The 27,709-nt window shown below is 44.6% G+C and overlaps 1 protein-coding gene across 4 annotated transcripts in view; it reads left to right on the forward strand.

Moving 5' to 3' along the window:
- PFKFB2 (6-phosphofructo-2-kinase/fructose-2,6-biphosphatase 2) overlaps positions 1-26,902 on the forward strand; it is a 223,717-nt gene extending 196,815 nt beyond the window's left edge. For all 4 annotated transcript variants that reach the window (XM_069633224.1, XM_069633228.1, XM_069633227.1 and 1 more), the window contains one exon: positions 20,204-26,902. In XM_069633224.1, the coding sequence (XP_069489325.1) occupies positions 20,204-20,282 (79 nt within the window). In that variant the 3' untranslated portion in view covers positions 20,283-26,902. The remainder of the gene's footprint in view (positions 1-20,203) is intronic.
- Positions 26,903-27,709: the final 807 nt, after the last annotated feature.

Genomic DNA, 27,709 nt, shown 5'->3' on the forward strand with positions numbered 1-27,709 from the left:
ACAAACATGCATCAGTAATAGCCACTTTAAAGCAACCTTGTACTATAAAAAAATCCTTGTCACATACTAAAAGTCCATTTAGCATAGTTGCAAAATTACATCCTGAAACACCTCAAAAGATTATTTCGAATGATGATGTATCCACCCAAAGTTATCATCGCACACACTCAGGTTTTTTTTTTAATTCACCAAAAACTATTGTCATTACACACGTGAAGTTGCAAGCAAACACAACACAAACCTCCACCGACATCATCTTGTCGCACATACTAGTTCCTGAAATTCCTCAAAATAGTTGAATCTGTAACATTGCCCCAACAGCACTTAACAAAACACTACCTCAGTGTGTAACCCCAACCATTACATAAGCACACTAGGTAAACGAAGTGTGATGACACAATGCAGCGCAGCACTAAAAAACATCAATAACCGTTCAGCCTCTCGTTATCCTATGGGCCAAACATGCTGGTCTCGGACTGCTCCACAAACAGCATAAGGCCCCAACTACAACGGTTATTCCTTTTACATGCAATGGCAGAGCGTCCCAATGCTTCCGTTGGCAGAGCGTCTGGTACCTCCAGCTCTGCACGTGTTTTTTTTTAAAAAAAGATTTTAAATTTCCCTTTTCCAATCCTGGGGAAGTCCTTATTCCTGAAGTGGCACCCGTACTTCTCCTTTCAACCTGGCGCTGTTCTTATCAAGATGCAGTCCTTGTCTGCCTGTTACATCGTACCGCCTCCCGCAGCACCCAAACCACTTTACAACAAAACCGTACATGGTACCGTCTCCCATAGCACCCAAACTGCCTCACGGGTGCCACAAGATGCTGTCCTACGTGACATTTCTTCGGTGTTTGCAGACCGACCAGTACCGGGCTTGCTTCCTGGTCACGTGGATGCACGGAGGTGGGTCTTTACTCACACCTTATCATTGGTGTGTTTCATCATACCAACAGTCTCCTCCGCGGTCACTGGCGAGGCGTCCAGCATTCTCTGCTATTGCCAACTCCTGCAGCGACCGCACTGACATCACCATTGGACAATGGAGAATGGGATGGTGCGGAGCTATGCAACTCCAACCGTCGTTACAGCAGGCCACTTCAGCGCAGGCATGTCCTCCCGACAATGCGGATCTCTCACTCCACGATCCCCTCCAAGCTCTGTGCAGACCATTCCACCACCCCATTACGGAAGAGTCTTTTCTAATATCAACGTTTAACAACTTCCAGGTAAAAACACCTCAATATCTCTACTTCACTACAGTCTTAAATATGCTTCGTATCATGCAGAGTCATGAAGAATCTTTGCATCCTTCTAGAGTCCCTAGCACAACTGGCTTGGGTGCTCACTCCAGACCATGTGCAGGGCGAAATTGCACCCTAGGGGCCTCCCCTTCAAAGCCCACTCCTTCTCTGATCCGGGGAAGCTTGCTCTTCAACCTAACAGGTGCATTTCAGGGGCAAGCTGGCACCTTCCTGGCAAAGCGATCCTTGGAGAGTCTTTGGGACCTTCTAAAGTCCTTGACACCTATGCAGCCTACTTACACCAACTGGAGGAACAGGTAACTCTTTATTTGAGCCACTAACAGTAACGAACCCCAGCCGGGGAAAGCACGCTCAACTGATACAGGTGTGTCAGCCTGTGTTCTAGGTATTATGAAATGATTACTCTTAGACTGAAAGTAGGGTATTTTGTTTCACGTAAACAACTTTTATTTAACTTGAACTCTTCTTTATAAGTAAAGGATACACCTTGAATTCTTGTGGCAGCTCGACAGAAAATCTCCTCAGGCAACTTGGTGAGTTTATTCAGGTAAGTCTCTCAGGCTTCACTCTCTCTCAATGTTAGCGATCTGTGTTTACCAAAGTGAATTCTCATCCCAATAGATAATATCGTAATGCTTCTATAGCCCATTTTACTGCGAGGCATTCCTTTTCTATGGCGGCATAATGCATCTCGTGGGGAAATAATTTCCTACTTATAAACCCCACTGGTCTTTCCGCCTCTCCTTGGTTTGGATAGAGGACTGCCCCAAGGCCGGTACCTGATGCGTCCGTGTGTAGATAAAATGGTGCTGTGAAATCTGGACAGTGAAGAATTGCTTTTTCAGAGAGAGCCTGCTTCAGGCTGCTAAAAGCTCTCTCCGTTTCTGGTGTCCGCCATTCTTTTCGTGGTGATGCTGAGGTCTTCAAAAGATTGGTCAGAGGCATTGCCAACGTGGAAAAATGGGGTATGAACCTCCTGTAGTAGCCTATGAAGCCTAGAAAGGCTCTCACCTGTCTAGGACTCTCGGGAAAATGTAGGTCTTTTATAGCCACTAATTTCTCCTCCTGAGGCTTTATGATGCCTTGCCCAACAAAATAGCCCAAATACTTAGTATGGAAATTAGCCATAAAGGACTTCTTAGGATTCACATGAAGCCCGGAACTTCGTAACAGACGCAGTACTGTTTCTAGATGAACAAGGTGATCACTCCATGTTTGGCTAAAGATGATAATATCGTCCAGATAGGCTCCAACATACGCTTCGTGTCCCCTTATGATTGAGTTCATCAGTCTTTGGAACGTTGCAGGTGCTCCATGTAACCCAAAGGGTAAGACTGTAAATTGAAATAAACCCAATGGAGTGGCAAAAGCGGTCTTTTCTTTATCATTAGGATGAAGCGGTATTTGCCAATATCCTTTCGTTAAATCTATGGTTGTTAAAAGTTTTGCCTTTCCGAGTTTATCCAGTAAGTCCTCAATCCTAGGCATAGGATATGCTTCGAATTTTGAGATTTCATTCAGCTTTCTGAAATCTAGACAAAATCAAGTAGATCCATCTGCTTTAGGGACTAGAACTATGGGTAAAGACCATTCACTTCTGGAGGGCTCTATGACCCCCAATTGCAGCACCTCTTGGATCTCGTGATTGATTGAACCTAGCTTTGCCTCTGGAATTCTGTAAGGTCGGAGTCTGACTGCTTCTCCAGGACGAGTCTCAATGCGGTGGAAGGCTAACTTCATCCTTCCTGGTAAACTGGAGAAGGTTTCTGCATATTTCTTGTTAAGCTCCCCGAGTTCCGTCTTCTGGTTCTATGACAAACTTTCATTTATATTCAATGCCTCCAATCCCAGATTTCCTTTTAATTGTGGGAACTGCTCCATCGGTATTTCCGTAGTATTTATCATTGCTATCGCCGTCTCTGGCTCAGACCATTTTTTAAGCAGGTTCACATGATAGGTTTGAGTTGGATATCTTCGATCGTTTTGTCTTACTCTATATGTCAAAGGCCCCAGGACTTCTTCGATTACATATGTCCCTCTCCAGGTAGCTAACATTTTGTTCTAATAATACCAACACCTTATCTCCTTTCTGGAAGGTTCTCAGCTGTGAGGTTCGATTGTAATAATACTCTTGCTTGACTTGATTCTTCAGTAAATTCTCTTGTGCAATTTTCTGTAAGAACTCCACCCTTTCCTTAAGCTGGAAGGCATACTATGTTAAAGAAATCTCCTGACCTGGATTCTCTTCCCAACTTTCTTTTAAAATGTCGAGTAACGTTCTCACGGGTCTCCCAAACATCAACTCGAATGGAGAAAATCCGGTGGAGGACTGGGGTGTGTTGCGTAGGGTCAGTAGTATCCATGGTAAAATCCGGTCCCAACTTCTTTCTCCAGGTTCCATAGATTTCCGCAACATCTGTTTGATGGTCTGATTATATCTCTCCACGAGACCATCAGTTTGGGGGTGATACACTGACATTTTCAGATGTTTTATCTTCAATACCCCACAAACTTGTTCCATGACTGCTGACATGAAATTGGTCCCACGTCAGTGATGATTTCTTTTGGTATACCTACTCGACTGAAGAAGGGTATCAATGCGTTGCATATACTTGGAGCGCTGGTTGCTCTGAGAGGGAAAGCCTCGGGATACCTAGTGGCGTAGTCGACGACCACTAGGATGTATTTATATCCTCTGGAGGATGATTCTAAAGGGCCAACAACATCTAACCCGATTCTACTAAAGGGTTCCAACACAATTGGCATGGGTTGAAGTGGTGCCTTTTTTACGTTGGCTCGATTTTTCTTCTGACATTCCGGGCAAGTCTGGCAAAATCGGGCTACCTGTGCATATATCCCGGGCCAGTAAAATCTCCCTAAAATTTTCTGTGTGGTTTTCTCTGTTCCTAAATGCCCTTCGCCCAACTGCAGATGTACCACTTCCATGACTGTTTGGTAGTATTTTCTGGGGATCAATAATTGTTTATTGATAGTTCCATTCTCATTCTCGCTGTAGCGATAGTACAAACCCTTTTCCTTGAAGAAAAAAGGTCCTTTTCCTGATACGTCATCTCGCACACTAGCCCTGCATTTGCTAACAACGGGTCCAGTTCCTGGGCCATGTGAAAACTATCGCCACCCTCATCCAATTTCCAGTCGACCACTACGGGACAGACATTCTTCTCCTCCCAGTCTCTTTAATTTTCTTATTGTGGCTTTGGTTTTCTTTTCTTTAGGTGGGTATACCGGGATCTCATGGTGAGCAAAAGGAGCATCTTGCAACCAACTCCCCTCAACCTTCTTCACTATTCTGGCAAAGTTCGGCACATCTGACCCTTCCAGGAGTGGCTCTGGCAATATCGGCATCACAGCGGCCCTGACTTCCATCTGTTCCCCAGCCACCTTTAAATGTATTTCTTTGGTAGGGTAAGATTTTACATCCCCGTGGACACAACGTATAGGGATCCCTTTGTTAGTAAATTTCACATCTCCTACTAATTCAGTACTTACTACAGTTTGTAGGCTACCGGTGTCTAGCAGGGCTCTCGTTGGCTTCCCATCGACCTCCGCCTCACAGGTATATGCATATGGTGACTTCGTCAGTACTGCTGTTTCAGACGATTCTCCTTCCTTGTGAACCTCCAGGTTTCCCACGTCCATCGGCTCTGTCTTGGTTCTCTTAGGACACATTCTGGCCAGATGCCCCCATTCTCCGCACTCGAAGCACTGTATTCCTTTGGGGATCACACTTGGCGTTCGCATTCCTGCGGGACCTTCACTGCCGGGCCTTCCCCTATTAGGTTCCCAATCCGGTTTCCTGAGCATAGAGTTAGGCCATCTTGCTGCTCCTATGTTCTTTGCGGCAGGATCATTAAAGTTAGTGCTGGATTTAGGGGTGGGCAAGTATACCATTGAGCGCCCTTGACCGGCCTTCTGATAAGCGGAGGCAATGTTAACGGCCTCCACAAGGCTGGGTCGATGATGTTGACGGACCCAGCGCTGCATAGGGACAGGTAGGGCCTCAATGAATTGTTCCATTACAATCTTCTCATTAATTTCCTGAAGTGTGGTATTCGTTGTTTGTAACCACTTATCCCCTAACTCCTTCACCCTATAAAAGAGTTGTCGGGGTGTCTCGTCCGGTTCTAACTTGATCTCCCGGAAGTTTAGTCTATAGGCCTCCTCATTGTGCCCTAAATGTTCTAGGACTACTCTTTTCATGTCCATATACGTAGTTTCTCCCGTTGGGTTGGCCGCCTGATAAGCGCTCTGCATCTCACCTGTCATGAGGGGTGCAATATAATGGCACCAGCTTTCATTAGGCCATTGTGCATTCCTTGCCACTCTTTCAAAATTGACAAAGAAATGCGCAGGATCCTCTGAATTGCTGTATTTTTGAAGTACTGATGCAGGAACCTGAGCATGCCTGCGCACTGCCGTAGCCTCCAATAACTGGGCTTGTTGGACTTGTATGGCTTGCTGGAACGTCTGTCTATCTGCTTGCGCTTGCTGATTCTGCAGTTGCAAAGCTTGCTGAAGAAGTTGATGCCCCTCACTCAGTGTCTTGATCAGCTCTTCCATGGCGTGTTGCGATCCCACTTCTTACACCAAATTTGTAAGCCTGTGTTCTAGGTATTATGAAATGATTACTCTGAGACTGAAAGTAGGGTATTTTGTTTCAGGTAAACAACTTTATTTAACTTGAACTCTTCTTTATAAGTAAAGGATACGCCTTGAATGCTTGTGGCAGCTAGACAGAAAATCTCCTCAGGCAACTTGGTGAGTTTATTCAGGTAAGTCTCTCAGGTATCACTCTCTCTCAATGTTAGCGATCTGTGTTTACAATCAACGTTGTCTTAGGATCTTTCTTACGGCCTTGACTCTTCGGGTTTCCTCCCTCTTAGCTTCCTTCCTCCTTTGTATTTTCTTAGATCATTTCCCCATCTTTTTTAGTTTTTTTTAGCTCTGTGGTTTCTTTTATCGTGCGTGCAACTTCCCACTTTATTTGTCAACGACTTCTTGTCAACGTTATTCACAAAAGTCTATACTGTGCTGTGTCGGGATTATCTTCAACTCCCTCTCTCGAGCTCTCATCTATACTTGCTTGTATCTTAGTGTCTCATACTTTCACTTTTCACTTTTCTGCCACTTTGTTCACCCAGGGTTTCAACTACCCTTATAACAATGTCAGTGTTCAGGGAAAATAAATGCCTCTTCAAACGAAAAAAACTTCAAGTCTGTAAAAACGATATGACGCGAGTGCTTTGTGCGTTGGCACAGTTTCCTCCCACCTCTTCCGCTATGAAGGCCTTTTCGTCCCTCTAATCAGCTGCTTACCGCTGTTCAAGTTCCTTGATGGGACTCCGTCGCCTCTCGCTCTGCCTCTTGTCAGTGGTTAGTATTTCTCCGCCACCCTTTTCTCAGCGGGCTTTCCTTGACTCGACGGCTCCGGGTCAGTGTTCGCTTTGCGGCTTCCCCGCCGTACAATCTCCGGGCTTAATCTTAGGTAACTTCCTCCGGTACTGCTGCACCTTTACAGGAGACTGTGATTTCTCCTCCTCTCGGTGCGAACGAATTCTTCTTCTCCCGAGGTCAGCAGCGTCTCGACACTCCGACCCGGTCAGTGGCTCCAATTCTCTGGTACACGACTGTTTTCAGAACCTCTTCAAGAAACTACAAGAAAGCGCAACGGCGCCCTTTTCTTTTAACTTAAATATCTGTCAAAACACTCTTGTTTTCTTTCCGCTTCAGCTGGGCTTTTTTCTAATACGCCCACTCGTAACTGTCATTCTCCAACTCTCCCTCTCCGGTCTCCTAGCAACCACAGAGAGGGAAAACAGAAAGTCAACACTTGAACTTTGGTTGTGATTGGACATACACACTGTCAATCTATCCCCCCTGATTGATGTTATTTCTTAACCCCTGGTTGCCCTGCTTAGTTTTACTCCTGCTGATATCACCAGAGCCAGTGCCTGACAGGTGATCCGTGCAGATCCGACTGGGTTCATCACACCTTGAAAGCCCACTCCTTCTCTGATCCGGGGAAGCTTGGTCTTCAACCTAACAGGGGCATTTCAGGGGCAAGCTGGCACCTTCCTGGCAAAGCGATCCTTGGACAGTCTTTGGGACCTTCTAAAGTCCTTGACACCTATGCAGCCTACTTACACCAACTGGAGGAACAGGTAACTCTTTATTTGAGCCACTAACAGTAACGAACCCCAGCCGGGGAAAGCACGCTCAACTGATACAGGTGTAATCAAGCACCTCTCGCCCTTAGGCTCCAAATTCTACCAATGCTGATCTTGGAACCTAATGACAATGAGCAGTGCCATACACTGCCGTCACTCACACACCACTCTTACTGACCTGGCATGACAAACACAACACTCAGATTAACCCAGCGTGACACATACACACCACACTGACTAACCTGGTGTTGACTCACACGCACCACTCTTACTGACCTAGTGTGACCCACACACACCACTCTGACTACCTTGATGTTACACCCTCACACCACTTTCACTGACATTAGCGATACATAACCAATTTAAAGAGACATTTTTCAAATTTTAAAACTTTTAAAACTATAAAAAGTTCTTGTTGCATTACAGCAACCTAAAGCTGCAAATCCTCAAACTTGTTATTCCTACGACATTTAAAGAAATTATGTTTCCCATGAAATTGCAGACGTCAACTACCCTGAAAGGTTATCCATGCGCAAACTTAAACACCAGCACATTCTCCCTTGTTCTCACCATGCGTAGGACCCACTTACCAAACTTCGAACCAAAAACTGTACACAGGCATACTCCCACACCACTAGTGAAACGGATACATGCATTCAATATTAATTACCATGGGCAAAGCACGAAAAATAAAAACCTCATAGCCATTTCATCTTATGTTACTTTCACCATTGGACCCATACAAATAAATACTTGCTGGAGGCACACAAATTATATTTCATGAGAGGTGTTTCCGCTTCACTCCAAAGCCCAACTGTGGACAGAAATCTTCCCCTCAGAGCAAGACTTGCCAAAATATACGAGCCTCTCGCTAGGTCACTAAACATATCCACAAAAACGAGGAAACTGACCTCAGCCCCCCACTGTGGCTCCATGCCTACAAAAACTAGTTCAACCAAGTACAGCAAACTGAAACTACCACAGGCCCCCTTGCCATCCATACTAACTACTATGAGTCCAGAAATAAAAGGAGCCTTAATAAACTCCAGATCCTTGGTAGCACATGCTACAGAAGTAGCCGATCTGATCCTGAAAGAGGATTTAGACTTTCCTGCCATTACTGAAACACAGCTACACCCTGCTGCAGGCCCCATGATCATGCTAGCAGTTCCTGATGGGTTTTCCATCCTGAGACATGACAGACCTAACTCTAGAGAAGGAGGTATCGCCTTTATCTTCAAATGCGGTCTCGCAATGAGACTTGCTACCCAGATTGATATCCAATCATGCAAATTATTCTCAGTCAAAGTTCCCCTAAACAGTGCCCAAACCCTAAATATTCACCTCATATACTGCCCAGCAGGTCCGCCCGGAACCTTCATGGATGACATCAACTCTATCCTTACCAACAATCTCAAAAGCGCCTCGCCATCTGAACATGGGCTTCAATGACCAATCAGACCAGCTTGCTACAACCACAGCTAATACCCCCCTATCTGAACTCGAATTCACCCACAGATGTAACAGTGCCACACATGAGAAAGGCAGAATACTTGACTCGGTTGCTGACCATAATTGCCAGGCCAACATCTTATCCATCTCTCCTCTAGCCTGGACGGACCACCATGCTCTCCACTAACAAACCTCTATCGACCACGGCCCCTAAGGCTCCACCTACACTAACCAGAAATTTAAAAAGTATTACTGTAGACAGGCTTATCCCGTTAATACTCCCCACTCTCAGCTCACTCCATGACAACACTGACCCAGAGAGATTAGTTGAAGAATATAACAAAATCATAACTTCGTCTCTGGACTAGATTGCCCCCACAAAACTTAGACCTAGTAAGCAGAAACCCATTTGAATAAATGCTTCACGCCCTTCCTAAAAAACTTAAGACAACAAAAAAAGAAGATGCAAGGTTACATGGACGAAACATCTAAGTGAAGCCAATAAACTAAAACTCACTAAATTGTCCTCCCTCTACAAAAAAGAAATATGCCTAGCCAAACGAACTTCCTTTGACACACGTATATCTAATGCCAAATCCAACAGAAAGGAACTGTTCAACATTCTCAAAGAAATAGAGACTCCAATCGCACCACCTGACACTTGCTTAAAAGGCATAAAATGGTGTGAAGACATCCAACATGCCTTAGCCAACAAAATAGCCACCTTACAAAACAAAATCTCAAGTAAGAGAACTAGCCTAACTGATCCCCCTGGTTCCAACACAACCGGTAAGGCTAGCAGAGATGAATCTACGCGATTCAATTTTACCAAGGTCTCCATCATTGAAGTGGAAAAAATGATCATGTCTCTCAAACCCTCGAATTGTCAGGGTGACCTTTGCCCTGCGCAGCTTATTAAGGATGCTGCCCACGACCTATCTCCATTCATCACTAAACTTATCAATGCGTCCTTCTCTACTGGCATCATTCCTACTAACCTTAAACAATCATGGGTACTTCCCCTAGCCCAGCCTCACCCACTAACTATAGATCTATTACTACTGTGCCTTTTCTTCTAAAAATTCTAGATAAGGTAGCTTATACTCAAATTCAAAAACACTTAGAACAACAACATCTACTAGGTGCAAGACAATCAGGCTTCCGCCCCCAGCACGGTACTGAAACTGCACTTATTGATTTGAAGACCCAAATTGACGAGCTCAAGGACAGTGGGAAATCATCACTACTCCTCCTTCTAGATCTCTCAGCTGCGTTCCATCTAGTTGACCACGCCATCCTCTGTAACCATCTAAACACAGCAGCACACTTCTCTGATTAAGCCGTCACCTGGATCGGATCCTACTTAAATGGCCGGACTATGAGGGTCTTCTCGCCATTAGCTGCCGCAGCCCACATACCTATTACCGTCGGTGTGCCCCAGGGTTCATGCGTTTAGCCCACACTGTACAATATTTTTACCAAGCCCCTCTTCGATGATCTGGATCATCTTGGTATCACCTACACTAACTATGCAGATGATACCCAGATCCTCCTCCCGCTTACAGGGGATTATGGAAAGGATTTGGCCTTTATGAACAGAGTGTATATCATCATTCAGGCATGGATGGCCACACATGGTCTATGCCTGAATGATGATAAAACTGAACTCATCATCCTGGGCACCCCGCCCAACCTAATAAATTAGGTCCCAAATATACATCATTCACCATCGATGGCAACATCATAAATGTAGAGCATGTGGTGAAAAGACTTGGCGTCTACCTTGACTCCAATCTCTCATTTACTAAACAGATCAACTACTTAGTTTCCTCCACAGCCTACACGTGCAAACTGATACACATGGGTAAGCCTTTCCTCTCTGACAGTAGTTGCATTACTGTAGCTAGAGCCCTCATCCTCTCACGTCTGGACTACTGTAACGCCCTCTATTTAGGATCGCCCAAAGCCACCATTAAAAGAATCCAAATCTTACAAAACAATGCTCTTAGAGCGGCCTTAGGTATATCTAGAAGAGACCATATCTCAGAGATCAGTCGACAGAATAACTGGCTCTCCACCCATGACAAAGTCCTTCTAAAAACGCTATCACTGACACACACATCTCTTAACAATGCTGCACCCATCTACTTGGCTGAGAGATTTCACAAGCAGACCTCCATCAGACCAGTTAGACTCATGAACAAAGATCGCCTCATTATACCGAGCTTCAAAAGATCCACTATTGGAGGTAATAGCTTCCCGGTGCAAGCGTCCAAATGATGGAACACCTTGCCTCCCAGCCTAAGAGCAGACCAAACCTTTCACAAGTTTAAAGCCAACACTATTATTTGGCTAAACTCCAACAACCAACTTCACTAATCTCATGCTCACTGTCTCAACATCTGCTTGATATTCTCTGTATATATTGTACCTGCACTAGATATTCTTTGTATATATTGTACTTAGGCTTGTACATATGTTCTCCCTGTATATAAATCTCACGTTTATGCATTTATCTATCTATGTATATTTCTTTGTAACCAAGCTTCGCATATACTTGTAATTGCTGCGCCCTATTACCCGAGGGTATGACGCGCATTATAAATAATAAACAAACAAACCAAAAAATGTGACACTTTTACAGTACCTTCCAGAGCCTCTCTGGTGTGTCGTTATTGATGCTGTCTGACATATTAGTTTTAACCGTTTTTGAGGATTTGTAGGATGTTAGGTAAGCACATGGACTCTTAGACTTTCTGTTTAGAACTAAAATGAGTTATTCCTATTTTAAAACCGCATGTTCTACTGTTATTCTAATGGGAGAGGATATTGGTAGGTGTTTGGTCATGTACATGTTTAGACGAGGTAGGGCCCTGCTCACACCACTTTGAGTGTTCAAGTATTTGGGATCCAGTTAAAGCGACTGCAGCGCTTGGTTGGATGATGAGAGACCCTGGTTCAGGGTCTGTGGTGATGCATGGTGTGTGTGCAGCCACAGGAGCTGATATGTGTTGACCAGTGCTGGGTTGGTGAAATGACTCTCGTGCAGAGTTTGTGTTGATGCATGGTGTGTATGCAGTCATGGGAGTTGAGGTGTTATGGGACCAGTGGTGGGCTGGTTTAGAGTCTCTGGTGCAGTCTGTGGTTATGTATGGTGCATGCAGCCATAGGAGTAGAGACTCTGGTTCAGAGTCTGTGGGGATGCATGGTGCATGGAGCCATAGGAGTTTGATGCGGTTAGTGACCAGTGGTGGGCTGGTCGAGAATGGCTCCGGTGGAGTTGTGAGGATGTGTTTGTTATGCATACAGTAGTTGTGTGTCAGTACCTCACTTAGGATTTGTTTTGTGTCATTATTTTCCGTTTCTGAGTTGTACTCTGGAATCATCCTGGATTACCTCTTGGATGGTTCTGGAAGTCTGGGCATACCCAACAACATACTTGTGGCAGTGCCCAGCCGGTCCGGTTGAGTGCTTGGTTTTGAGGGCTCAGCGTGTCTGGCCAACGCTTTGGGGGCCGGTGTTTTTTTTGTTGAGTTGGTTGACCGGTGGTCTTTCACGCAAGTTGGTTGCTGTTGTGTGTTGAGAATGGGTCAGGTGAGAGTGTGCATTTTTGGTGTTGTGGAAAGTGTGCACCTGATCATTTGAGCATTGGTTTATGGTTTGTCTCAGTAGGTTAGAGATGTTCCCTCGCAGTGGTGTAGCAGGCCACATGCCAGCCCATATAGGTGGCTGCTTGTGCACAGATGTGGCAGCCCTGAGGTTCACCAGTGGCAGTGGTGGACTGGAGGTGTTTCGTTTTTCAGGATGGTTTAGGTTCTGTAGTTTGGTAGCCCAGAGGGCCAGGTAGCTCTCCAGTGTGGCAGGCTGGTGATCAGCCAGTGGCAGTGGTGGGTGGACGGTGTTTGAGTGGTTGTTGAGATGGTTGTGTTTGGTTGCAATGTTGGTGTGGTGCATTTCCATGGAGGTTAGTTACGCCTGGTTGGTCAACCATTCCATGGTTTAGCTATTGTTCTGGTGCCAGAGGCTTTACAGTTGAGATGATTGTTGTGATAACCTAAGGAGGTGGTGTGATTGTCTTTCATTTTTGCTTCCTGCATCCTGCTTGTATGAGGTGCATTGTAAGCTGTGATGTCATGTGTGAAATGTTAGTAGAATGATTGGAATGTTCTGTGTGAATGGAATTCCACCCAAGGCAGTTGGAAAGATGTAGCCTGGGTGGTGGGAACAAGTGGGTTCCTGTCTGTACTTCCTAATCTCCCAATGTACCTGATGCGATCTGATGAATTAAGCTACCTGAATAAAGTAACTGAATAATACCTGCCCCCTGCCAGTGTATCCTTTGAGCGTAATCCTGCAAGAAGAAACTGAAACAGGCAGCGGCGTCCCTCCTCCCCTTTTAACTTAGGTTCCACAAGCCGGAAGGCGTCCCTCCCGCTCTACCGAAACTGTACTTTCCAAAACAACGTATAACCTTGCTCACACACACCACTCAGACTACCCTTTCGTGACTCACACACACCACTCGGACTACTCTGGCGTGACTCACACTCACCACTCTTACTGACCTGGCGCGGCTCACACACACCACCATATCCTTTGAGCGTAATCCAGCAAGATTGCATCTTTGTCGCCAAAATGTTATGACGGCTTCTTGCAGGATTACGCTCAAAGGATACACTGGCAGGCATCAGGTATTCTTCAGTTACTCTCAGGTCCATGGATGGACCTGAGAGACTGGAATACAGAGATCAATAAAGATTGTGTCTTGGTGGGGTGTGGGTCCAGCTCCCTACCGGCCTTCCTAAGACTATGTAAATATATGCCTAGGGGATCTACTGGTTGTAATCTGATTATTTGATCACTTATGCGGTTTTAGCCGGTTTTCTACGTTCTGTTTTTCTGTTGCTCGTTTTGTACTGTGTTTATGACACAATTCCCTTTTGCTCATTCCTGTTCCTGTTCTAAGAATTGTTTGTATTGTTTGCTTCTTTGTTTGTATGCGCCCTTATGCCTTTGGGTACCTGGTGCGCAATAGAAATAATAAACATAAACATAAATGTGTGAATATTTCTAAATACCCCTCAAATCTGTGATATGCTTTGAAAACACTTCTCAAGTGTGTGGGGCAAACAGCACATTATTTAATGTATTTGTTGTTTCAAATGTGGAACATTCGTCCACCGGGGATAATGAAATACAGCAACACAGTCTATAAAGCAAGACCAACCAAAAGCTGTGCCAATGCAATGTTGTTTGTCCTGATGAAATCTAAAACCATGTGTCTTTATTAGGGTTTGACAGGGTATTAGGGCCTTGCTGAAGACACAAGGGAGACATCAATCTGCTTTGCCCCACCAGTCCATTTTGCTGATACTTTAAACTTTGTGTCATATTCTTTTTTCTTTATGTTCCTACTTTTTCTATTGTGTATTCTTGTTATTATTTGTTAACATGATTTATATTAAATTGATATTTTGAATGGATTGTGTCCTCCCACGTATTCCTCATCTTTGAAAACTCAAATATCCAGCTTCAGCTTCTCGGAAAAGAAAATCGCCAGAGGGCGCTGTGCATCGATGCAGTCAACTCGTAGTCCCACGAGCGCCTCTGTCTCAAGGATGATGTCATCGAAGGCATATATAGCACGTGCAGCGCCTGTTAGCTTCAGTTCCGTTTTTCCACGTAAGCTTACACTTTGTGAACTATGACTCGCTTCAGAAATGTCTTCGAGAAATGTCAGAAAATGTCTTTGTCCCAAGCACTGAGAACCCCGAAGACCGAGTTTAAACAGTGCCAAGACTGCGATGCCAAGATGTCACTGAAGGATCTGCATCAAGTATCCTTGTGGTGTCTCGGTGTGGAGAACAAGACATTGGCCTGTTCAAAGTCTCAGCCGATGACTGGAAACGCTCTGAAGGAGCGTAAGGGGAAGTAAGCGGTAGGTAGACTCCCTAAGAAATCTCCTTCGACTACCCCGTCGAAAAAGCTTTCTTCCGACAAAGTGAGAGTTGACTCTCCTCAACGGAAAAAGGCAAAAAGGTCAAGGTCACAGAGTGCTTCCCACCACTCCTAGTCATCGAGGAAGTCAAAAAAAGGCATCACAAATTGCCTAATTCGACATCCCCGTCTGACTCCTCTCCTAAGAGTACTATATCTTGTCCCACTAAGGCCTCTACTCGGGAATCATTCAGGCAGTAAATGCTTAGAATTTTTAGAGAGCCAGAAACCCTCGAAGCAAGTAGGCCATGCTCCTGCCATGCCTCCTGGTTCTGGTAAGGAAAGGACTCAAGACAAATCCTGCATGCCCTTGAGCCCCGGGACGAAGACCAGATTCCCATTGAGGTGTCATCACGATGAAAAATCGAAGAATTATTTGAGTCATAAATCAAGAGACAAGTTGATGTTGACGCCAGGGGCACCATCGATGTCAGCGGCGCTATCAACGCCATCAATGCCATTGAGGCCACTGGTGCTATTGACATCTAAACGTCTTCATTGAAGACATCGACGACTCCACGGGCATCTGCCTCGAAGCCATCAACGCCTTTACATGAAATTCAGAAAACCTATACCAAGGAAGTATTTCTTTAAATCTCTCACTTCTATTTATGAGAACAAGTGATGATGATGTTGCACCCTTTGGTTTGCAGTATGGCACACCAAATGTCCCTGATAGTTTCATATCAGAAAAATCCAGATTGAGAGACCTGCATGAACGTTTACAGACAGCCAGTGGAGTGGACACTTCATACTGGAATTGGAACTTGGAAAGCCTGAATCAGATAAGCACACAGATGCCTCTTAAAGGTAATTAATGACCAAGGTAGTGCATTATCTGGGATGGAGCAGACCTGCCCTCTCATTCAAACAGGATGACCTCACTGAGATCATGGACAAAGGTCCTCAAAGGGATCCTAACCTACCCTTTCAAGTTGCTCTTCAGAAGAGATTAAGTGCTAATTGGGAAGCACCAGAGTCAAGTCCGGCAGTAAATAAGAACCCGACAAAGAAATGGCGACCGTCAAGTAGTGACCCCAGCTCCTTATCGAAATACCCTATCCTAGAAAGTCTGGTGTTGCAGGCAGCAACCGCTACCCCCAAGCAAGCTGCTTATCCGACCATCCTACCTGATCGGGATGATAAAAGGGTAGATGCCTGATCAAGAAAAGTATTTTCTGCTGGCAGCATGGCTCTTAAATCAGCCAACTCTAATGTGCCCTTGTAAAATCCACTTACACACTCTGGGACTGCATTTCCATGGCGGCTGAGCATATTCCCGAAGGGAAGGAAAGAGACGGTTTCTTGGCCATTGTACAAGATGGCAAAGAGGCCATATGCGAGTCTCTTCAGTCGGGTTTGGATTCTGCTGACAATGTCAGCAGAGCCATGGCGCCAAGCAGCGTAATACACAGGTTTTCTGCCTTCTTTAAGGGGAAAGAATGTCCTGATAATGACGGACAAGATGGTAAGATGGTGGCCATGTACTACCTCAACAAGACAGCAGGTGTAGGGTCACTACCATTGTGCAGAGAGGCAATGCAGCTCTGGGTCTGGGTCTGGACAATACAAGAAGGAATCTCTCTATCGGCAGTTCACCTAGTCGGATGGGAGAACACGACGGCGGACACTCTGAGCAGGCAGAGCACAGTCTCCCACAAGTGGAAATTATCACAGGAAGTCTTTCAAGAGATCTTCACCCTTTGGGGAATCCCTCAAGTGCATCTGTTCATGACTAGTGTCAACCGGAAGTGCGAACTGTACTTCTCCAGGGAATTTCCCCCAGAGGGGCTCCAGGGGACGCGTTCGTAGCAGACTGGAAGTTTACACTTCTGTACGTGTTTCCTCCAGTCCCGTCATTCCTCATCTGATTAGGAGGCTAAGAAAGTTTGGGAAATCCATGATACAAATTTCTCTGGATTGGGCCTGGAGGACGTGGTACCCGGACCTTCTGAGCATGTCCCTCTGCCCTCCAATATGTCTTACACAAAGAGAGGACCTTTGCTCACAAGAGGAGGGTCAGGTTCTCCATCCAGAGGTCAAGACACAGCCTTCAAACATGGTTTCTGAGAGGGTGAGGTACAAGAATTGGGACCTCCGGGATGACGTAATGGAGAGTTTGCTTTCAGCCAGAAGGCTAGCAACAAAGTCTTTATACCGCTGCGGTTGGAACAAATTCTGCAGTTGTTGCAGAGACAAGAATGTGGACACCTTGCTATCCAAATCACTGGAGGTGTTATCCTTTCTACTGTACTTGGCCAATCTTGGGCCTCACGTTGGGACCAATAAAGGTTATCTGGCGGAGCTTTCCATCTTCAAGCGCTTGTCTGAGGAAGCTTCATATTTTAAGATACCTTTTGGTGATACAATTTCTGCAGGGACTCACAAATGTGTTCCCTCCAGGTTCACGGTTGGGACCTTAATCTTGTTTTAAAGTTCCTTATGTGTGCACCAATTAACAGCTCCATTCATGTCCTTTAAGACTACAAACGTTCAAGACCATCAGCCCGTAGAGTGAGCGAGTTGCAGGCACTGTCCTCTAAACCACTGTTTACAGTATTTCATAAGGACAAGGTCGTCCTGAGGGTCAAACCTTTATTCCTACCTAAGGTCATATCAAACTTTCATTTAGGACAAAAGATAGTGTTGCCTGCTTTCTACTCGCCATTTCATCCTGGCAAGGAGGAGGAGAGGTTACACAGGCTCAACCCATGAAGGGCTCTGAGTTTCTACATTTCAGGATTGTCAAAACCTTGTCTGAATGACCAACGATTCATAGAATACACTGGTCATAGACTGGGACAAGCTGTGACAAAACAGACCTTGTTGAGATGGATCATTTTAGCTATTTCCGAATGCTAGAGGTTGGCGGGCAAGTATCCTCAGAAGGCTTGAGAGCCCATTCCACTAGGGGCATGGCTACTACTTCAGCTCTGCAAAGAGGTGTTCCTGTTAAAAACATTTAGGAAGCAGCCACTTGGTGTACAATTCACACTTTTACTAAGTATTACTGCCTTGATTCCACCTTAAGTCAAGAAGGAAGCTTTGGGAAGGGCAGTCCTAAATTCTGTTTATGGAAAACATTGGTAACAAAATTCATACTCCCTCCTCCAAAACAAACGCTGCTTTTGGAGTCTATCAAAGATGAGGAATACGTGGGAGGACACAATCCATTCGAAGAACAAGTTTAGTTACCCCTGGTAATGTTGTTCCTCCCAGGTATTCCACATCGCCCCTCCCAGCCTACCCGGCAGTAGAATTTCCCATGTTATTGCAGCTTATGCTCCTTCAGAGTCTAGTATGGTCAAATCTGCTTTTATGCGGGTAGTTCTACTTGAGAATGACACGAAAAAAACAGAACTCAAGCCATCGGGCGCTGCGCTTTCTATATATACACCTTGGATGACATCATCCTGCATACAGTGGCCCTCGAGGGACATCGAGTCGACTGCATTGACGCACAGCTCCATCTGCCAAAAACATTTTCTGAAGCTGGATATCGTATATCAAAGATGAGGAATATGTGGGAGGAACATGCAGTCGAATGAATGTTATTGGGGTAAGTAACTTGTTCATCTCCTATAGTGGCAGAATTTCAATTTGTAAGATAGTAACTCGTCCAGGTCTCCACATACAAACACCTAATTTATTTCTCGCCAACAGTGAATTATAACCTGCCATTGGCTAGTGAAACTATGAGGTTTTTGTTTGTATTTTGTATTTTTTTTGGTGTGCCACATTTTTGTAAGTTTGATTGATTTAATGAAAGGTTAAACTTAATATACGTAGGAGACATTTTGGGCCATTGTGCAAAGTGTGAGGAACAATTGTGAAAAAATGCAATTGTGAAGGATTGTTTCAGCAGAAGAACGTGTCGGGAGAGATTAACAAATGGCCAGGAAGAGGCTGATCCTGAGAAGGAGGCGGAAAATTAAAGGAGAAGAGGCGTTGCACACTTCCGAGGTTTGCAATTCGAGTGTTTCGTAAAAGAAATCCTGCAAAAATGCAAAGTGCCTTGATGTGACTTCCTTTCCTAACTTACAGCTTCTATATTAAAAAAATATATATCCTGTGTTTCAATTGTAATAGAATTTGAGAGGGTTGTAATCAGTCATTTGCATAAAACATCCTGGAAACATAACAAATGTTTGGATTTCTCTTCCTTGGTATGTTTAAGTTTAAACTAACACTTGAATACATTTAATTCAACATTTCAAGATGACATGTTCACCTGAACATAGGCGACATGGCCCTTATGCAGCAGTGAGCAAGCTCATTTAAAAATGTCTCCTTTCATTGCCCCCCTTTTCTGTCTTTTGGGGCCCTTTCATGTATGCTACCGTTCGTTTTAATAACCCCTGAAGGTTGAAATTCTACCTTCAGCTGAGTGTGTCAGGCGCAGTAGATCCAACAGTTAAGGTCCCATTTACCGAATGCAATGATTAGAATGAAAAGAAAGGCCTTTAGGACACCCAAGCCCCAAACTAGGACTGTAGTTTTTAAAATCATAATGTGTGTCTTCTCAGTTGATTTTGCAGTAGCAGTGCAAAACACTGAATGTGATTTGGTGTTATGTGTAGTTCTATAGATATTTAGGTTAAAGTAAAAAGGTTTACCAAGTGCAACCCATTAATGGCCAGTAGTGATTTTTCCAGGCATACAGATTTGGGTGCCCACTCATAGTATAGGTTTGGAGGCTTCCCAGTTTCTTCTATGAGTTTTACATAGTGGGTAAAACTTTACTGTGTCCAATGAACTCCCTCCAGGTGAAGTCTTTACCAATACAGTTCCTAGCTGAAACATATAAATTGACTTACATCAGAGGAGTCCATCTGTGACGAAGAATGGCCCCAGACGATACCTTTTCGTATAGTATAGCTAATGTAGTCCATGGTTATTTTGAACACCTGTGTGAGTGGGCCCTCGTGACCAGAGTGGGACACCCCTGTGTTTGAGCGTGTCTTGGGTTCTGGAGGGTTTATCAGCCTGTTGAAGCCAACATTATTCTAATCAGCTGTCAGTCTTGGTCACTAAAAGTCGCTTGAATGATTCTCTGTGCAGGAAACGCTCTAATGAATCCCTAAACATCTTCAGACCCAATACAATCCACGTCCCACGATTGACCTCTAGAAAGCTGTGCCTGTGGTCCCAGGTTCTGCAGCTCTGCACGCTGGGTACTCTACATTTAGATTAGCTGCCGAACTGCAGCTGGGGTTAAAGCCCCATAGAAGTCGCTCAGCTGTATCCCCAATGATCCAATGTATTACCTTAACTATGTTTCTCTCTCTCTTTTTGTTTATAGAAACCGGGTGTTTTATAGCTTGGGAGAGGAGCAGAATGACTTGGCGTTAGGCGTGAAGCGGATACCACTAGGAGCCTAGCGTACACCAAAGCTAATCGTCTGGTAACCGAAGCTGCTGCCAATAAAGACGCTGGAAGTAGCTGATGAGCAGATTGGACGATATTTCAGATACCAGCGCTGGTGCGCTCTGTTGATTCTGATCCCTTGTAGTGTCTATGCTTTTGTCTCTGAGAAAGGGACAGTGAGCAATTCCATGCATACACCCATTATGTATAAAATTCAGAGACGTCTCGATTGCCAAGCTCAAATGGGGATGTTCCTAAACCGTGCCGGGTGGCTAATCGACTCTCACCTGTTTGCTGTGTTTTGCTTTGTCGCTGTCATTAGACATCAGCCTTTCCAGCCATCATTTAAATGTTTTCTTCTCTGATATTGCAGGTCAACTTCCACTTGCATCAAGAGGCATTTGATATGGTGGGGGAAGAGAATGGTTTGGAATGTAAGCATTCCGCTAGAGGCTGTGGGTGCTGTTGCCAGGGCCTTGAGTGCATCCCACCCCACCACTGGGCAGTGAAGCAAATCCCTGCCGTCCAGGTTTCTGATTGATTGGTCAAAGGCCTCATTGTTTATCTGGTTAGACATGGCCATGTTTCATTCGAATTGGCACGTCCTTGCTTTCTGCTATCTAGGGTCTTCCACACTCTACAGATACAACATTGTAAAGGCAGAAGTAAAAGAAAAAACACAATTGCTGAAATTCCTCCGGCAGGTTATCTGAACTTCTGAAACCAAATTCTAAGGGTTGTCCAAGTCCAGACATCGAGGGATGGGTCCATGCCAGACTTTCAGGATACCCCTCATTCATTTTCATAAGATAAATTTGCATTCAATGATTCTAAATGTATGCACATTTTTCCTCATGAATATTAATGATGGATATCCTGAAAACCTTCAGGATTCTGGCCCTCGAGGCCCAGAGTTGGACAATCTTAAGCTTCCCACCTTGCTGGGAAGCCTTTTCCTGCTTCTGCAGAAGCAGGGAAAATGATTTGAAGGCAGGACTGTATAACTAAATAATTTAGATGTTTTAATCCCTGGAGGCCAGCCTCACGTCACACACCTGGTTTACACAACTAATTAGCCAAACCCAACCACCCGTGTTTTCACCCAGCAGTCGGGGAACTGCGGTTCGCGTCCTTTTGATTTTATTGCTCTGATGCTTTTTTGTTTTAAAAATTACTCTCTGCTTTTGAACTGGGAGGACATTTCTTTCTTTGAGGGTGAACACTGTATTTCTTTACAATGCCTCCTTTTACCAACAGTGTTGCATGCCGCATCAAAGTGTTAGTATCCTATGGATGCGTTCCTTCTCACTTGCCAGTATGCGTAGTCTACCGCACATTCCTAGACCATCTAGACCTGGTACAGTCCTGTGCGTTCCTTGCAAGAATATCAGGTGAAAGGAGGAAGTCTTTTACTGGAGATAATAGTGAGAATACTCAACTCTTGTGCTTTGGGATAAAGTAATGCAGTTTCCATACCAGGTTTGGTGCGGGTAACCAGAGGATCCGACTATTCGTGAAAGGGGCTCGTAATGCTGGGCTGTTCTCCTTGGCTTTTTTTGCATTGCTACGTGTGACCTATTTTCCCATTGGTCCTTCATGGGCACACGTTGCCAAATGCAATAAAAAGAATCCAATCCTCGGCCTTGATTGACGAAATTCCACAGAAGTTCAGGCCCAGCATGAATTCATCTGCGATTCTGATTGCTCCACAGCGGTCTGCCAGTTTTGGTGCTCCGTTCCTCTGCTGCGTCTGGAGGAGATTTCAAGCATCTTCCTTTGAGGAAAGACCAGATCCTCACTCCTCCATCCTCTTGTGCAGCTTGAGAGTTTGGTACTTGAGGAGTTCGTTCAGGTTCATAAGAGGATTTTCAGGCCCAATATTTGTGCAGAGTGGGCAGCCATGATGGTTTTATCTGGAAACAGTATAACAACAAATGGATCCATATCTGGCACTGGTCTCTGGATCACGTGCCAAACTTTTAGTTAAGTCAGTGGACAATGAGTTAACTTTTGCCACCACTGGTATCAAAAAAACATCTGTCGGTTTTTGCAGCAGGGATTTAAATTGCTTCTGGGGCTGGACTGGAAGGCAGTCCTAGGAGTACCAAAATCAACATCAATAACGGCTATTAGAAGAGAGCTAGGCCTAGTATCCCTCGAATCCATGGTGGAGCAAAGCGCTATGAATTTTTTCAGGAAAACAATCTGGGCTGATTCATTGCCGGCCTTTAACATCATTAAGGATGAAATGGACACTGGCAAATGTGCAGCTCTGAAAAGATGGGTGGCAAAGAGGAAAGATAAACTCCTGAAAAAGAGCTGAAAGAAAATCCGGACAGAATCAAACACAAATTGGTAATGATGGACTGGATCCACACTCTTGATTCAGCTGCAGAAAATAAACTTTTAACCCACCTGCCTGCCACTTTCAACAAAGTGAAATCTCCCATTAAGTATTGTGTCAAATTTCCTGAAAAAAGAAAAAGAATGCTATTCATGAAAGTGAGATTAAATCTGTTACTAACCCAAGAAATCTTAACCATCAGGGGTGTCTCGGATAAAAAAAAATGATGATTATGTAAAAAGCCGGAGGTGACGGAAACTCTGAAGCATCTAATAATAGACTGTCCTAACAATAAACAAAATAGAGTTACTCACCTGCTACCGCTATTTGAGAACCCGTGGATAATCGAGGAAAATGACCTATGGAACAGATTAATATCAGGTGTAACTACGAGATGGACAGTGGCAATGGCGAATTTCATTGAGGCAACATTCCGTCAAATTGGGGAGACATCATCGCCTCGCCAGGAAGGGACTGGGGCCCAATAAAATCAAAAAAAAGATGACTGACCTGAGGACAAAGATGGGACGTGAAAACGTGAAATACTTTTAACGTGAATATTTGTACATAAAGAAAAGAGAGTGTCGAAAGTCATTCAAATATTTGATACATTTTTCAGGGCTTTCTGAAATAAAACAAGTCAAATAAAAAAAAAAAAAGAAAAATGGTTTCTCTTTGCAGAATGAAGCCATCACGTACGACTGACTGCTTGATTCACCTTGACCACCTGTTTGAAATCCCTCCCCCCACAACCCCCAGCGGTGGGACTTTAATTTGCTTCTGTAAGGAATCCCTTTGAGTGTATGGCTTCATATGACTTCGGCCTCCTCTCTTGGAAGATCTACATTGTTGGGGCTGTTAATTCTGCCAGGAGGAGGCTCTTTCCTGTAATCAGTCCTGTACAGTTCCCAATACTCACGAGGAGCTTCTAAGTGAAGCTTGTCTTTGATTTCTGAAGTCCTGTCTGTTCTCCAAATGAACCAGGAAATGCACTTCCCTGTTTTGGTGTATACACCGCAGAATTCCCCTGCATACGTGAGAGGATTTGCATCATTTGGAATTAGCCAGAACTTCAAACTTTGACTTGGCTATGACAAATCCTTTTAGACGGCCATATTGGTATTTCATCTAGGCTCAAGACAGCCAAGGCGACCATGGCGAACGGTATTGTGCTTTGCATTTAAAAGGTGTATGCTTTGCATAGTCTTCCTGTTCTCAAGAGACCACCTGGGCATTGGACCTGATCTATGGCAACATCAGTGTAAATCCACCTGCAAATGCCCAGAAATTAGATCTTTAGGGTGGTGATGCAGCTGCATTCCATGTGTTTTATAGGCACTATTCCAGGGATGTTCCTTAGAGATTGGATGCTTGTTTTAGATAGCAGGTATTGTGTAACGTACTCGCTTGAAGCAAGCTGGCATATCCCCTCTCCTCCTCCTCCCTAGTAAATTCTTTCTGTGTAAACAGTCCCAACGTGTTACGACGGAAGGACAAGTGGAATCAAAAGTAACACAAAACCTTGATGGTGATTTAGGTACTCTAAGCCACCCTCATTGACACCTCCCACAGAGCCACCCCATGCCATGTGCAGTGTCTTAATCTTTAATTATGCGCTTACGCTTAACACCAGGCAGGGGTCTCCAAGCGCTGACCGGGATTCGAACCTGTGCTGCTCTGCCTTGCCTTGCTTCCAAGACAAACGCGTTGCCTCTGAGCTATCATCCCAGTATTACCAGCCGCTTCTCCAGCTACTTTTTGAATGAGTACCCACATCACTGTGAAGTTACTTGTCTATTGCTTCCTGCTCTTTTATCAAGATCTCTAAATATTTGCTTTTCTCTATGCAAGGAGGCCCTACATTAAGTATTTCCTATAGCAGGGGACCAATAAACTGCAAACAATCCTGTTTTCTGCTTTCCTAACCAACTTCTAGTTCTTTTCCGACTCTCCCTTGCTTTCGCCTTCACTCTCTTCTCGAAACTTGGTCGACACCTTCGACTTTGCTCTCATAATCTACTAATTTATCTTACACTAGTTCTCAAACCTTTCGCCATCCACTGCACATTATCCGTAACAATCAGTGTTTTGTAACATACATTAGCACCCTGGCGGGAGGAGCCAGCCAATCAGGCGGCTAGGATTGGGTGCTTGAACTGCCAGTTAAAGCCTGCATAGCATCCCACCTGACAGCTGGCTCTCCCTGCCACCATCTCCCGCCACCCCCACCTTCTGTCCCATTATTTTTTTAATTCCCCCTTCCCCACTTACCTTATTTTCAGCTGAGGCGGCACTCACCGCAGCAGCCGCACCTTCCGCTCTGCTCCTGATGACCATTATGGAAAGGTAAGAGGGGCTCCGTATGGAGCCCCACCTTCTCTTCCCATGGCAGCCATCTTAAGACAGTATTTTCAGTCATTGAACGGGACGTACAAGGCATCCCGTTCAGTGACCCAAAAAACTATTTTTAAGCACTTTTTTAGCACCCCAGGCTACCGTTTTGGTATCTTGGGGTGCTAATGGCATTAAGCCCCTGTTCCAAGTGCTGGAAAGGGAGGTAACGTCCCAGAGCCCTGGTTAATGGCCCTCATTCGCTTAGGCCATTAACTTGGCCTGCCGGGCCGTTACCCCCCATTCCAGCCCTTTGAACGGGGGCTTAACGCCACAATATTTCTTCTATATGATTCAATCCCGCCCATCCTTGGTTACTGCTCTTCTGATGTCCTCTTGTCTACTTACAAACCATGCTTTCCCAATTCTCATTATGATTCAGAACTCTTCTAGATCTTCGGTTCAGCTCTCTAGCTGTTAAATGATGTCAGTCTTGTACCCGGAACCCCTCTTCTCTTGTCAAACTCTGTCTTTTGCCTCTCTCCTTAGAGTCTGTTTCCCACTCGCATCTAGTTAACCAGCTTCTGTGATGCCTCACAATTTTACACTTGGACACTTTTTGGTGTACACCTCAAACTATATCCTAAAACCTGTCTTTTCCATAATGAATTAAAAAAAATGAACATGCTTATGGAATGATACAAGATTCTGATTTCAAACTATACAAAGGTGGCAGCGCAAACCACAACCAATTGACAAAGTAATGAAATAAAAAACAAGCAACATAACATTTTAAGTATCATGAAAATGAAAGTCTATGGCCACAAAAGGTGATTGTAGATGATCAAATGTTCTCAATAGCCCATCCTTTTTAATTTCATCCACCCAAACACTGCTAGCTTGTTTAAATCAAAGCACTGAGAGTGAATATTTAATTTTCAATTTCTTTCTTGCTCGCATTTTCCTCTTAAAACTTCACATTCTCACGTATCTCCAATTTCTTTTTAGAAAATGTGATCAGTAAGCTCCTCCATCCGAACCACTTGGAAAGCATTGGAAGTGTTTTCGATAGAGGCACTTAAACATCTGCCAATACTTAAATCTGATCCGGCCTCTGTTCGTGTACAATGTCCTGCAGTAACCCACGTAAATCCCTGAATCCTGACTTCCTCAGACCCTGGCACATGCCAACACTTGACTCCATGTAGCTTTCTTTGCCCAGTTTTCCTTCATTTCTTTTTCTTCTTCTATGTCTATCCATCACGAGTGTGCATATAGCGAACACGTGACAACCAAACAAGTGACATAAACCAGAGAAGTGTATCTGCTCAAGATTAACTCTAAAGCCGCCTAACCTCAAACAAACATTGCTGCCCTTATGTTCCCCTTACATTTGAAAGTTCTTTACGAAGCCCTTCTTGTTCTTGCGGGCTACTTTGGAGAAAGCAACTTGGCGGTGATGTGCAGGATGCTTTGGGCATAGATCTGAACTCATGTTTTCTTTGTCAAGGTTATTAGCAGGTCTCTAATTTGTGTCTCCACCCCCTGTCAGAACTAGGGTGTGGAAGATGAAGAAGTTGTGGGTGAGCGCCTTCTTTATTTCCGCTATGCTATGTAATATATATATAATTCTGGGCATCCCTGCAGCAGTCACAGCAACGCCCCCCTATTGGTGATGACGTCTCTATATCTTGACCTCATCGAGCGTTCACTTTTCATGTAAGCTAAGATCACACTGCACACATTCATGGTCCAGTAATTTGAGCCATTTTAAGTCTACAATGCTTTGTTATTGTTATGAAGTTTACTTCTTTGTATTATTCTGTCGAAATATGTTTAAAATGATGTATCGTCTATTTTTCAAAAAAATTAAATGCCTCAATATTTAAAATGAAGTTTATATTAAAGCCATTGCTCCAATTATTATATATTTTTTTAAATAAATCTGCTTTCCTCAGAGCTCCATGTCTTTTTGGTTTTTGTAAAGCAGTGTCAGCAGGGCTAGAAGTACTTTGTCCGCGTAATCAGTGACTCCATGTCAGGATTAAGGTTTTGGGCCAAAGGAACTGGAGAATAAGGGGCTGAACCACACTTCTCAGCAGGCAGTGGGTCATTGTGTAGTTCAACGTGTTTGCGCTACGGCCCAGCTGGTTGCCATTAAGGGTCTTCATAACCGCCAACCGCCCGTGCTCTGGTGCAGATAATTAACGTTGGATAGCACGGGTGGCGGTGGTTTTGCAGGTCTAGGAGGAGAAAAGCTGTGATCGTTTGGCAGGCCAGAGGAAACGCCGGAGCAAAGCGGACTTTGCTTTTTCAGCCCGCGCGGCGGCTGTCGCGCTAGTAGAGTTCATTTTCCCGGGCTGCGGCGTTGAAGGGAGGCAGCTCGGCGGAGTTCCGCATCATCCATATGGGTACGGAAAGCCTCGTGAGGCATCCGGACATTCGGTTAAGTGACCAGAGACTGTTTTGTTGATTGTGTCAAGCAAATACCTAACGCTGAGTGATTTATGAGGCGCATGTAGGGAGTAGTAGCGACAAGGACGCTTACTTTCTTTTCTTTTCTTGACGGATGTGAATCCCCAAAGAACTCTGGCACATGTTATGTTGGGGATGTTACCTGCCAGGCCAGGAGAGTCCTGGCAATTCTTTCTAGGAACACAGCTTACTGTGTAATGTTATGTTGTTTGTGCTTATGCTTGCCCGAAGGGCCATGTGTCTACGTTTCAGGCACTAAAAGGAATTCCCCTTTTGTTTTGTGCCATCCAG

This window comes from Ambystoma mexicanum, chromosome 13 (assembly GCF_040938575.1).
Source record: "Ambystoma mexicanum isolate Mex_15411 chromosome 13, UKY_AmexF1_1, whole genome shotgun sequence".
NCBI lineage: Eukaryota > Metazoa > Chordata > Amphibia > Caudata > Ambystomatidae > Ambystoma > Ambystoma mexicanum.